At 39.5% G+C, this 13708-nt stretch overlaps 3 protein-coding genes across 3 annotated transcripts in view; 2 read left to right on the forward strand and 1 right to left on the reverse strand.

Annotated features, from left to right (window-relative positions):
• Nucleotides 1-13708, reverse strand: part of rad21b (RAD21 cohesin complex component b) — a 634821-nt gene that overhangs the window by 476082 nt on the left and 145031 nt on the right. The window lies entirely within an intron of this gene.
• LOC103044018 (elongation factor 1-alpha) lies at nucleotides 52-4076 on the forward strand. Its single transcript, XM_007245711.4, has 8 exons — nucleotides 52-188; nucleotides 938-1095; nucleotides 2024-2203; nucleotides 2285-2581; nucleotides 2675-2825; nucleotides 2923-3179; nucleotides 3307-3541; nucleotides 3661-4076. Exons 2-8 carry the CDS (start codon nucleotides 952-954, stop codon nucleotides 3783-3785), a joined length of 1389 nt encoding a protein of 462 aa, XP_007245773.1. The 5' UTR covers nucleotides 52-188; nucleotides 938-951; the 3' UTR covers nucleotides 3786-4076.
• Nucleotides 4309-11113, forward strand: LOC103044302 (elongation factor 1-alpha). The gene is made up of 8 exons (XM_015604893.3): nucleotides 4309-4417; nucleotides 5100-5258; nucleotides 7979-8158; nucleotides 8748-9044; nucleotides 9669-9819; nucleotides 9934-10190; nucleotides 10281-10515; nucleotides 10785-11113. The coding sequence occupies exons 2-8, from the start codon at nucleotides 5115-5117 to the stop codon at nucleotides 10907-10909; spliced, it is 1389 nt and encodes a 462-aa protein (XP_015460379.1). The 5' UTR covers nucleotides 4309-4417; nucleotides 5100-5114; the 3' UTR covers nucleotides 10910-11113.

Here is a 13708-nt window from a genome sequence, read left to right on the forward strand (position 1 = left end):
ATTTTGCTGTGAATTGATGGTGATTTGCGGCTGGTGAGGGGAAGAGGGAGGGGGAGAGGAAGCGGGGGGATGAAGGCCGGCCTGGTCGCCTCCCTCTCCGTATATAAACTGCAAGCGAGGCATTTTTCTTCCTCTTTCTGTTACCTGGCAAAGGGGAGCAGCTGCTGCGGAGTAATCGCTGAACACTGGTGAGTGGCCTTGCTTCTAGTGTTTTTAGTTTTATTTTATTTTTTGTGCCTGTTTTGTTTATTTTAATGGCTTTTGGATAGTTCATGGACCTTGTGTATTTTATGTGAGTTATTTTTTTATCCACATGACTTTAAAATACGTTTTTAATTATGTAGTTGTGTGGCTGTGTTCCTTATTGTGGTTTTATTGTATTAGCCTACTTATTAAATAGATGCTTTAGTTTTTTTTTTTTTTTTATTGGTGTAATGTTTTTAGTTTTTTTTTTTTTTTGCCTTTTTAAAGAAACGAAAAAAATATTATGTATTATTGAACAAGGGATGGAGAACCGGGAAAAGAACAAAGGCGTTCTCAGACAGTCAGCTAGCTATCTCATGGCCTTTCTTTTTCTTTTAAAGCTTTTTTTTATATAGAGCTCAGGCTCCCAACAACTGCTCCATATCTCTTTACACAGAGCAGATGTTTGAGTTTGCGATGGATACACATCACACACATTTGGCATTTTGCTGTAACTTAATCCGACGTGGCCCTAAAACACGTGTCGCTCCTGGGCTCCAGGCCGGCCTGCGCTCTTCTAGGCCCCGCCGGTAGCTTAGCTAAGCTAGGTTAGCTTAGCTAGCGTACCTAGATCTAACCTAACTAAACTGGGTTTTAATAAGTTGGATGCCCTTTTCTACACAATATAAACCCATATGAGCTCCAATAGAGGGTATTTAAGCTTTATTCACGTTATATTTCTGCTTTTGTACAGAAACTTAAGCAATCATGGGAAAGGAAAAGACCCACATTAACATCGTGGTTATCGGCCACGTCGACTCCGGCAAGTCCACCACCACCGGCCATCTGATCTACAAATGCGGAGGAATCGACAAGAGAACCATCGAGAAGTTCGAGAAGGAAGCCGCCGAGGTGAGTGCTTTTCTGACACTTTTCTGCCTGAATTTTCTCCTAAATCAACGAGTTAACAGTGACTAATTTGAGCCAAGATGGCGGCTGAAGCACGCGTTAGCGGTGGTGAGCCGGCTGGGTGTGGGAACGGGGCGTGGCCTGCGCAGACTCGATGACTCTGCAGTCTGTCTGACTAATGGCTCCCATTCACCCACCACCTCCAGTCTTAACCAAGCAGTTTATCAATGAATAAACGAAGGAAAAGGCTTTGCTTGGTTAAATTAAGATTTATTTTTTTCTACATTGAGAGGATTATTCATACAAGTCGTTTTTTTCCCCTCATTTTGTTTTATATTTTATCAAGGAGCTGTGGAAGCACATGCATGGCCATCCTAGCAGTACCTTTTATGAAGGCAGACACAAATTGAATGCTAAAAATTCCCAGTATTTACTCCCTAGTAAAAGCATTTACCTTATACATGAATTAAAAATCAAAACTTTTTGTTGGATATTTAAATCTTCAGCTGACATTTTTGTTTCTATTTGATCTTGACTTTGCTTAATTGACTTTTATACATGCAAATGGGATTAGTTTTGAATTCAATTAATTGAATAGCATCATTATTTTAATTGGTTATATTGTGCCTTATCTAGAGCTCGAACAATGCAATAACCAGTCCTGACTATGTAATCAACAACTTTAAATAGCTTAATGTTAAACTAATTTGATTGTAGAAATGGTTGGTTTTTTTTTTTTTTTTTAATAGAGGACTAAAATTTGTAGATGTATATGAATTGGATTTGGATTTTAGTGTAGCTCTAGCTCAATCAATCCCATTTTTTAGCAACACTCTTTGTGTAAAGCTTCCTATCAAAATAATTCACACCAAGTCCTGAACCTCTTACATGTAGCAGCTTAAACTAATGTTGCCCCTTTCTTTCATTCCAGATGGGCAAAGGCTCCTTCAAGTACGCCTGGGTTCTGGACAAACTGAAGGCCGAGCGTGAGCGTGGTATCACCATCGACATTGCCCTCTGGAAATTCGAGACCAGCAAGTACTACATCACCATCATTGATGCCCCTGGACACAGAGACTTCATCAAGAACATGATCACTGGTACCTCACAGGTAAGGATGGCTTTCAATCTCAGTAAGATTTTGTTCTGATTAACTACAGTATTCTAAATAACCTTGCTTTGCTCTTTACAGGCTGACTGTGCTGTGCTGATTGTTGCTGGTGGTGTTGGTGAGTTTGAGGCTGGTATCTCCAAGAACGGACAGACCCGTGAACACGCCCTCCTGGCTTTCACCCTGGGAGTGAAGCAGCTTATCGTTGGAGTCAACAAGATGGATTCCACCGAGCCCCCATACAGCCAGGCTCGTTTTGAGGAAATCACCAAGGAAGTCAGCGCTTACATCAAGAAGATTGGCTACAACCCTGCCACCGTTGCTTTTGTCCCAATTTCTGGCTGGCACGGAGACAACATGCTGGAGCCCAGCTCAAATGTAAGTTAAATGTCTAACCTGTCTAACTTTCAGCCTTGCCCTTCATCGGTTTATGTATCTGACTTTGGCTAATGTGTTTCTTTCCAATTCTAGATGGGTTGGTTCAAGGGATGGAAAATTGAGCGTAAGGAGGGTAATGCTAGCGGTACTACTCTTCTGGAAGCCCTGGATGCCATCCTGCCCCCCTCCCGCCCCACAGACAAGCCCCTCCGTCTGCCCCTGCAGGACGTCTACAAAATTGGAGGTTTGTGCCATTTAAAACATCGATAATCTGTAAACATGAACATCGGTCACTTCTGTTCACGTGGGGATCCACTTAACTTACATTTGATCTTTTTTAGGTATTGGAACTGTACCCGTGGGCCGTGTGGAGACTGGTGTCCTCAAGCCTGGCATGGTTGTGACTTTTGCCCCCGTCAATGTGACCACTGAGGTCAAGTCTGTGGAGATGCACCACGAGTCTCTCCCTGAGGCTACACCTGGTGACAACGTTGGTTTCAACGTGAAGAACGTGTCTGTGAAGGACATCCGTCGTGGTAACGTGGCTGGAGACAGCAAGAACGACCCACCCATGGAGGCTGGCAGCTTCAACGCTCAGGTTGGTTTCTTGTCTTGTGCCTTGTCGATAGCTTTTACTGATCTGAGTACAGCTAGTGAGAGAGATCCTACAATCATTAGGTTATCAGGCTTGTGCAGCTTGTAATGTTTCTTCCTCTTTATTCCAGGTCATCATCCTGAACCACCCTGGCCAGATCTCTCAGGGCTATGCTCCAGTGCTGGATTGCCACACTGCTCACATTGCCTGCAAGTTCGCCGAGCTCAAGGAGAAGATCGACCGTCGTTCTGGCAAGAAGCTTGAGGACAACCCCAAGAACCTCAAGTCTGGAGATGCTGCCATCGTTGAAATGATCCCTGGCAAGCCCATGTGTGTGGAGAGCTTCTCTACCTACCCCCCTCTTGGTAAGTATCTTCCCTTGCTTGCTTACTAACTTCCTTTGCCTATCTTTTTGTAGGCTTCATCTTTGATAAATGTGGTTGGTCATGGCTAATGTCTAATCTCTGGTCCCTGCTTTCTTCAGGTCGTTTTGCTGTGCGTGACATGAGGCAGACCGTTGCTGTTGGTGTCATCAAGAGCGTCGAGAAGAAGGCTGCTGGTGCCGGCAAGGTCACCAAGTCTGCACAGAAGGCTGCCAAGACCAAGTGAATTCTCCTCATTCCAGCTGTTCCAAAGGTCGTGGGGTGTTCTGCCCTGCCTTCTGGAATCTTTCTAAACCTGGGCACTCTACTCAAGGACTGGCTAATGCTGATTAAAACTCATCGGAAAAATTTTCGCAGGAAAGGAATCCATTATGGATAACTGTGTGGCTTCATTATCGAGTGCCTCTTTTCAGTTGTTAATTTGAGTTGAATGGTTGCTTTAGAACTGCACCTGTTGCCACAGATAAAATTGGATGGAAGCTGCCGAGAAAACTAATAAATGTATTAAAAAATTGCATATCTTGTCCTGTGTCTGTGTAGTAAGGTGGGATTTGGGGGTAGAGGGGGAAACAACTGTTCAGAATGGCCAACTGGATGTGATACTCTTCATGCAGCTGTTGGGAAGCGCATGTCCATGCTCTTGGTGTGGGTGTGTGACTGCTACGGCCATCCAATCGCTATGCCTAATGCAGCAAGTGCCCACCAATGATGCCCACTTTTCAGGGTATCCGTGTTAGTGCCTGGGCTGTCTCACCCCCTCCTTTTGAGCAGGGTTGGTATAAATATCTATGGCTGGTGTAAGTCGTTCCTTTTTCTCTGGCAACGTTGGGGGGTCTGAGCTGTCCTTGCTGATCTTTGGTAAGTTTGGATGAGTTGAGGGCCTGAAATGAATAATCTTGCTGGAAATGTTCTCAAATAAGGCTTCAAGTGATTATGGAGTAGAGGCAATGTCATATTTTAAAGAACTCCTGTTCATTTGATTTGGTTCAGTTATTTATTCATGATTCTGGGTGTAGTTGGTGGACTGGAGTTACATAAGATTGACAAAAGCACTATGTTTTGATTGAACACCTTGTGTAAATTAAGGTTTAGGTCAAATGTGGAATTTATATAAATTTCCCATTTTATTGTCTGTTTTTTTTTATATATATATATATACATAAAGATTTTAGTTGCTTTAATTTACTTTTTTTTTTTTTTTTTTTTTTGGTTCTCTTGGTTCAGTTTAGTTCTCTAGTTCTTTTCTCCCTGAAAAAATGTGATTAACTAAGCAGAAAGTTACTGATTGAGCTGAAACAACATGGCCGGTGTGCGCGCGGCTCTTCACTAACATGGAGGCTGTGGAGTGAGTGAACATTGCTGTGAGGGAGGGGGGAGCAGTCTGACTCATGGCACACACTTTCAGTTTAAACAACTTTCTGGGGCTGATTACTCACTGTATCTAACATACAGAGAGCCGGTTCTGACGGCAGATATTCGAGCGTCATCTCTGCTGACTCTGAAACGCGTCATTTCCAACAATGCCCGTGTCTCCCTGCAGTAAATCGCCTCCAGAATGGGAAAGGAAAAAACCCACATCAACATCGTGGTTATCGGCCATGTCGACTCCGGCAAGTCCACCACCACCGGCCATCTGATCTACAAGTGCGGAGGCATCGACAAGAGAACCATTGAGAAGTTCGAGAAGGAGGCAGCTGAGGTATGACGGCTCAGCCACACTCACTCCCCGCGCTGCTATTAATAAACTGTGAGTGCGGGGGGAAAGGCACGCCGCTGCCGCCGATCCGGCTGCTTTAGGGGCGCGACACTTCAGCGCCGCCTATGACCTAATACTGAAGTTCTGGCGACACCTGCCGGTCAATTCTGTGTACTGCAGGATGGTCGATGGATGGAGAAACAGATATAGATAGATACTTAGAGAAATAAACATAAAAACATGGATATAAATACACAGAAAAACAAAACCATATATAAACAGAGAAGGATATAAAGATACATATATAGAGAACAAATATAGATGGATTGATACATAGATACATATACAGTGGTAATAGATAAAAATAGAGACAGATACATAGATGAACAGGAAAGGATATATAGATAGATACACAGATACATATATAGAGAAAAATAGATTTCACAGATACAAAGATACATATATAGGTAAAATATAGATAGTTACATAGATACACAGAAAAGTATATATAGAAAAACAAATAGATAAATAAAAGGTACATATATAAAGAAAAATAGATTAAAAAAAGAGATATATACATAGATAAACAGATAGACATAGATGCAAAGACACATAAAGAGAAAAATAGATAAAAAAAAGAGACAGATAGAAAAACTAAGAAGGATATGTAGAAAATCAGAGATAGATACAAAGATACATTTATGAAGTAAATTAAATTACAAAATGGAGACTGATCGATACATACATAGAGACAGAGTAGGATATATAGAAAATCATAGAGATAGATATATACATATATAGAGAAAAATAAATTAAAAATAGAGATAGCTAGTGTTGTAGAAAAGAAAATGAAAGATGGGTCCACACCCACCCCTCATACGGGGTACAACTCCCCTACGTGTTCGTTTGATAGAGAGTCGCAGACAGGTGGAGTGAAGTTGAAAGCAAACCAAGTATTTATTACAAAGTACTGAATATTCAGGAGAACCCACACATGAAAGACCGTCTAACAGCCGTCCCAGTATAAGTTCTGACCCCCCTCTGATCTGACTCCATGTTTATACCCCAAATGACGTGAAACCTGCTGATGAGGCGTTGCTAAAATCATCTCATGTTAGTATGCATATTTTCACGTGTTAGTGCTCAAGTTTCACAGGTCTGACCGGACCACTAGTGTTTGGCCTTGACTGTATCCAGCCGGACAGTGTGTTATTGTTTTAAGAATTGACTGGGTCCAGTCAGACAGTGTGATATTGTTCCAGTAATTAGACAGTGCCGCCCTCCCTATGTGCGCGCGTCCTCCCGCTTTGGTAGGTGAAGGACTTTGCACGCACAGAGAGAAAGGCCGCACTGTTCGTCCCGAAGCCTCCTTTGTATCAACTTTGTTCATCCAGAGCGCACCAGCTGATGATTGATGGTCCTGCAGTAAACGAAATGCTTCAAGCATGAGCTACACAAGTCTCACAATAGATCTCATATGTTATATGTTAATGTGTTAGTGGCGCTTGGTTAGACCGCCATACAATAGACCCTATGTGTTAGTAAACGCCTTAAGTATCGTGTGGGTTAATTTGTCAGAATAAAGTCTGTGTTAGTCACATGCCTGATCAAACATTGTTTTACTATATATGTAAAGAATATATTGTGATTATTGGTTAATCTTCTATATAAATGCGTGTAAAATACACTGTGAGTAAAAATGATCAAATGTAAGGTGAGTATTGGTTAATGCATATAAAATACAAGGTTTCACACAATGATTATGTAATTATAGATACTAAGATGAGTAATCATAACTGAAAGATATTTGTCAATACACCCAAAGTGTAATAAACAGTTACTCTTCACTAGATACATAGATAAACAGAGAAAAATATATAGAAAATCATATATATAGTTAGTTACATAGATATATATATATAGAGAAACATAGAACAATAGAGATAGATACATAGATAAAGATAGATTATAACAATAAAGGTAGACTATAACAATAAAATCCACCTTTCTACCACCTTTCATCACTATTATTCAAAGCTAACAAGCTTAGCTAAGCCTCCGTGGCATTGTAGAATAAACCATTATTTGAACTAACATTTGACATCTTTACTATAAACTGTATTTTTATGTATAGTTGATTGTTGGTCAACAAAAACTTGCTCTCAAAAAATCAACAATAAATCAGTGGAACTGCTCAAATATTCTGGGCACACAAATTATAGGTTGTAAGTGCTGGTATTAAACTGTTTTCTACAGAATTAAAAAAGGAAAAATATTTATGTATGCCTAAATGTTTTAAGCATATAACATCTTTGGTACCACTTTAAAATAACTACCTTTATAAAGGGTTTATAAATGGTTTAGAATTAGTTTAACAATGATTACTAATTAGGTTGTAAATGCCTTAAAAATCATTAATAATCAGTTATAACACATACGTAGAAAGGGCAACAATGACCTGTTGTTTGCCTAATAGTGAACCCAAAGCCATCTTTATTGTTGCTCTTTATATGTATGTGTTATAACTGATTATTAATGACTTTATGGCATTTACAACCTAAGTAGTAACCATTAATAAACTAATTGTAATCCATTTATAAACCCTTTATAAAGGTAGTCTTACTTTAAAGTGGTACCAAATCTTCTTATGATGAACTTGCAGCTTGTCATTTATCAGATATACTGCTGTGAATAATAATTGCTAACATATTTCTGTGCACCAGATGGGCAAAGGCTCCTTCAAGTATGCCTGGGTTCTGGACAAACTGAAGGCCGAGCGTGAGCGTGGTATCACCATCGACATTTCTCTGTGGAAATTCGAGACCAGCAAGTACTACATCACCATCATTGATGCCCCTGGACACAGAGACTTCATCAAGAACATGATCACTGGTACTTCACAGGTCAGTAACTTTTTTAGCTTCTCCTACAGTTAATTTCACACTAATTAAAACTATTTTTGGATCAGTTGTATGGGAATTTTCCCATACAATTCTAACTTGCTTAAACTTGGACATTTAGGATCAGTTTCCTGGACAGAGATTAGGCCTAGTCTTAAGACTGGAGGAAAAAAAGACACTTAATTAACAAAAAAAATCAACACATTCTGAAGTTTTTGTCTTTATTTAACCAATATTTTTACTATTGTGTAACAATGTTCCTCAGATTTGTTACAATGAATATTACATTTATTAAATTAAAAATACATTTCCCAACCTTGTTCCTAAAAGCCATGTGTTTTGCACATCTTAGAGCTTTCCTTATTTTACCACACCTATATTGACTGTGTATGTAAGTATTTTCTATTAAACTTTTTTTTTGCCTCATGTGTGTGTTACATTAGCGAAAACAGTGAACTGTGCAAAGCAGTGGGCTTCCAGGAGAAACACTAGGAAACACTGCTAAGACCTCCTTTGAAGACATGTTTTGAGTGTCTCTGTAGGTTTTTGATGCATTATATTTACTGCTTGTATTTTATTTCTTTCCAAAAAGGCTGACTGTGCTGTGCTGATTGTTGCTGCTGGTGTTGGTGAGTTTGAGGCTGGTATCTCCAAGAATGGACAGACCCGTGAACACGCCCTCCTGGCTTTCACCCTGGGAGTGAAGCAGCTTATCGTTGGAGTCAACAAGATGGATTCCACCGAGCCCCCATACAGCCAGAAGCGTTTTGAGGAAATCACCAAAGAAGTCAGCGCTTACATCAAGAAGATTGGCTACAACCCTGCCACCGTTGCTTTCGTCCCAATTTCTGGCTGGCACGGAGACAACATGCTGGAGCCCAGCTCAAACGTGAGGCTCTATTACTAATATTCAGAGATTACAGTAGCTACCATAAATCATTCAGTAAAAAATATGTCTTTTTGTACACTTTAAATTGCACTAAAGTGATTTATAGGGCCCTAGCAATTGAATGCGTTATATCTAAATCAGTGAACATCTGGATTTATCACTCTCAGAGACTCAATCTTTAAACAGACATTTCAGGAAAAGGTACATATTGACCTTATGTTTAAAAAATATTAAGAAATATGTGCTCAGTATGACACCATCTCCCTAAGCCAATGTTCTCTCTGGGTGGGTAGATAGCGCCCTCTCCCCTCATCATCATCCCATTGTGATGATGGCCAGTGCAGACATTTACTGGCTGATATAACAGAGCTGGGGATCCAGTGCTTTCATTTGGGCACATTGTCTGCCTAGTGTTACTGCACTGGTGGCAGTTCAAAAAGAGGCAGCGACTGACTTCACATGTATTAGAGTGTTGGGAGCATGGCAAGTGATAGGGGGGTCCTAGTGAATGGGTGAATGGGCTAAATTGGCTGAAAAATCCAAGAATGTTATGAAATATATGCTAAATTATGAATGCTGTCATTGTTTATGCAAAAAAATGAGAATATACTCTGCACTTTGTAGATGGGTTGGTTCAAGGGATGGAAGATTGAGCGCAAAGAGGGTGGTAGCAGTGGTACCACTCTTCTGGAAGCCCTCGACTCCATCCTGCCCCCCACCCGTCCCACCGACAAGCCCCTTCGTCTGCCCCTGCAGGATGTCTACAAGATTGGAGGTCAATTGTTCTTTCTTTTAGCTAGCCATGTATTGCTCTAGTTGAACGTATATACTGATGGATTAATTAGCAATGAAAAATGGTCAATAACGAATTTTCCTGTATGTCTCTTAGGTATTGGAACTGTACCGGTGGGCCGTGTGGAGACTGGTGTCCTCAAGCCTGGCATGGTTGTCACCTTCGCCCCCGTCGCTGTGACCACTGAGGTCAAGTCTGTGGAGATGCACCACGAGTCTCTTGCTGAGGCTTTGCCTGGTGACAACGTTGGCTTTAACGTGAAGAACGTGTCAGTAAAGGAAATCCGTCGTGGTAACGTGGCTGGAGACAGCAAGAACGACCCACCCATGGAGGCTGGCAACTTTACAGCTCAGGTAAGATATGACAGGTGTGAACAAATCAAAAGTTGTTGGTTTAAAAAAGAAGTGTTAAATATAAATGTTGTTTTCCTTTGTTTTCTCCAGGTCATCATCCTGAACCACCCTGGTCAGATCTCTCAGGGCTATGCTCCAGTGCTGGATTGCCACACTGCTCACATTGCCTGCAAGTTCGCCGAGCTCAAGGAGAAGATCGACCGTCGTTCTGGCAAGAAGCTTGAGGACAACCCCAAGAACCTCAAGTCTGGAGATGCTGCCATCATCACCATGATCCCTGGCAAGCCCATGTGTGTGGAGAGCTTCTCACAGTACCCACCTCTTGGTAAGTAAATTGGTCCAACCTAAAGCTGTAATGTATAGAACATTGCTAATACCTAATAGTTTTATTGATAGTCCCTATAAGAAAAGTCCTAATAACTCCTATGCAGGATCTTACTTCAGTTCCTAACTCTCATAAACATGTAACTTTCATTTTATTGCTTTTTCTAACAGTAATCTACGTATTCATACTTGTAACTTTGTTATTAAACTAAGCATAAATATTAATAACTGCATTATAAGGGTGTAACTAATTTCGCCACTTTGTTTCAGGCCGTTTTGCCGTACGTGACATGAGACAGACTGTTGCTGTCGGTGTCATCAAGGCTGTTGACAAGAAAGCCGCCACCACTGGCAAAGTGACCAAGTCTGCTCAGAAGGCCGCCAAAAGCAAATGAACCCTCCCCACGGGCACCCAACAAGGCGTGCTCACCACTTCATATTCTGCAATGTCTCAGAGCCTGAACTCACTTCTTAAGGACTGGCTAATGCTGATAAAAACCCATCGCAAAAGCTTCCGCAGGAAAGGAGGGAATCACCTTTTTCTAAGCACCTTAGGAGACAATTAGGACAAAAAATAAAAAGATATCATGAATTACAAACGAGTGCTGTTAGTCTTTCTGTGTATGAATATTGTGTTTGTTTCACTGCATCTGCAAATACATGCCTGGAAAATTTTGGAAAGAAACACAGTTAAACATTAGATTTTAAAATATGTTTTTTTACTTTGAATTTGATACACTCAGTAATATTAAAGCCACATTACTGTTTATTATTAGCTGCAATTGTAGGTGCAGATAAAGTATATAACATAAATCTGTTGTAGTTTCTTTTATGTGTAATTTTACAACTTCTGACAATCATTACCTAAGAAATAAAGGAAGCCTTTGTAAAATATTTATTTCGTTTTCACTAAAATTGAAAATGAAAGCTCTGAATCCCTATAATTATGATATCTGAAAGTGAAAGAGCTTCCTGAATGTGTGTTAAAAGTCAACATACACTACATGTCCAAATGTTTGTGGACACCCTTTCTAAAAAATGCATTCAGCTATCTAAAAAATCCAATCATTGCTGAAACTCAGCTTGCCTAGTCCCTGTAGTAGAAGTATTGCCAATAGAATATGACTCTCTTTTAATTCAGAAGCTGCCTGAACTCCAGCCCAAAAAATTCTCTTTTTTCCACCACTTCTTAAACGATTATATCACTGATGGCACATTTCCAAATATACAGAATAAAACAAACAACAGGGAAACATGAAACCAAAGGTGTGTCTTAACAGGGGAGAACAACCTGTCCTGAGAACTCATGGGTGTCTCAAAGTATCCAATTTCCAGTTAATATAAGAAAATATCAGTAATCACACCAGCATTAATCAAATTCTGCAATACTTACAAAACACATCAACCAGTTTTCAGTTTCTTTACTATTTGGGCCATTTTATTTAAAGTGCCTTCATGAATGAAGTAATATAAGCCTAAAAAACAAATACAGTTAATTTAAATTATGTTAATATAAATATTACTACCAACAAATGTTTTTGTTTGTTGGTTGGGATTTATTAATATGCTATTTACCTGTACATTGCAATTACTTTGAAACCAATAAAACAGTAAATAACAAAAATAAATACATAAACACAGTAAAAAAAAACATTAAAAATCAATGAAATAAATAAAGAAATAAAAATGGTTTATGTACAGTATCAGTCAAAAGTTTGGACACACCTTCTCATTGAATGCTTTATTTATTTATTTAATTTAATTTCTACATTGTAAATGAACATTAAAGGCATGAAATCAATTAAGGGACAGATATGGAATTAAGTAGTTAATAGTACAAGTGTTTGGCCTCCTCAATCCCCCATACTAAACAACTGATAAGGTGATTTGAAGGGATTTGGGATAAGTTGGAGCTTCACAGCATGAAGGAAAAGCAGCAACTATTCTTTAGCACCTCCAGGAACGTCTTCAAGATGCTTAGAAAACTATTCTAGGTGACTCTCCCTCACGAAGACGCTGAGATTAAAATATAAGGGAGTGTGCAGATCTGTCCTCAAAGATAAATGTGCTACTTGGAAGAAGCAAATGTATAAAACATATTCTGGTATGTTTAACCCATTTTTTGTTTGCCACATTTATAGCTTAAAAGTCTTCAGTATTAAATTTATCCTGTAAAAAATCATGAAAAGAAATAAATCATACTGAATTAGTAAAGGTGTGTCTAAACTTTTGACTGGTACTCTACGTTTTTTCATTAACTCACTAATTCCAATGTTGCCTAATCACACATGATTTCCCAGAAACTTCCAACTCACAGTCACTGCAAGATCCTTTCAAATTCCTCACAGTTCATCCCAGTTCCAGATCACTGTGGACTTTGTTCAGATTTGCGAGCTGCAGTATCACGTGATCTATGTTGCTTTAAAAATGACATTAGCTCTGATTCTTTTCTTATATAATTGATAAGGTTACTTTGCTGGACTTCTGAGCATGACTTGCACTGTATATGATCAAATTTCTGAGGTCACACAACCTAATATATGCATTTAGCTACTTTAAGTTGCACTCATTGCTGAAACAGATATGCAAATGTACACACAGCTTAGTCTAGTACTTAAAAGTAGCCAATATAATAGGACTACCTGGAGCAAATAAAGATGAACCATTTGGCAGCATGCCTAATGCCAGATGTGCGCTAGAGGGATATAGAGCCCCCCAAATTGCGCTGTGGATCTAAATGTGTTCTATGGAATTATTTTATTTTATTTTATTTTAAATAGGGTGTAATGGATGAGTTAGGATGATGGATCAACATTCTAATATATTTGTTGTTGAATCCTCACAGCAATGTTTTAAATGTAATAAAAAACTTTCTCTGATCAGCTACTTCAACAAAAGCAGGATACACTCTTTTTTTTCAAATGCCATTGGTGTCCCAATACTTTTGTCCATATAGTGTATCATTATGTGAGTTCTGATCCTTGAAATAATACCTCACCTCATATGCCACTAAACATGTTGCACAAAAAATCTGGTAACACCTGTTTCTCATTAGGCCAACATATCACTGGCACCTGCCCAAGTTTCCAATCATAATTAAGTTTGGGTTGGAAATTTTTGTGGCCTGGAGTGGAAAAAAACATTTTTATATATCATATATAGCTCACAGGCCACAGGCTCAATCAGGTTTATTT

Source organism: Astyanax mexicanus, chromosome 3, assembly GCF_023375975.1.
Source record: "Astyanax mexicanus isolate ESR-SI-001 chromosome 3, AstMex3_surface, whole genome shotgun sequence".
Taxonomy (NCBI): Eukaryota; Metazoa; Chordata; class Actinopteri; order Characiformes; family Acestrorhamphidae; genus Astyanax; species Astyanax mexicanus.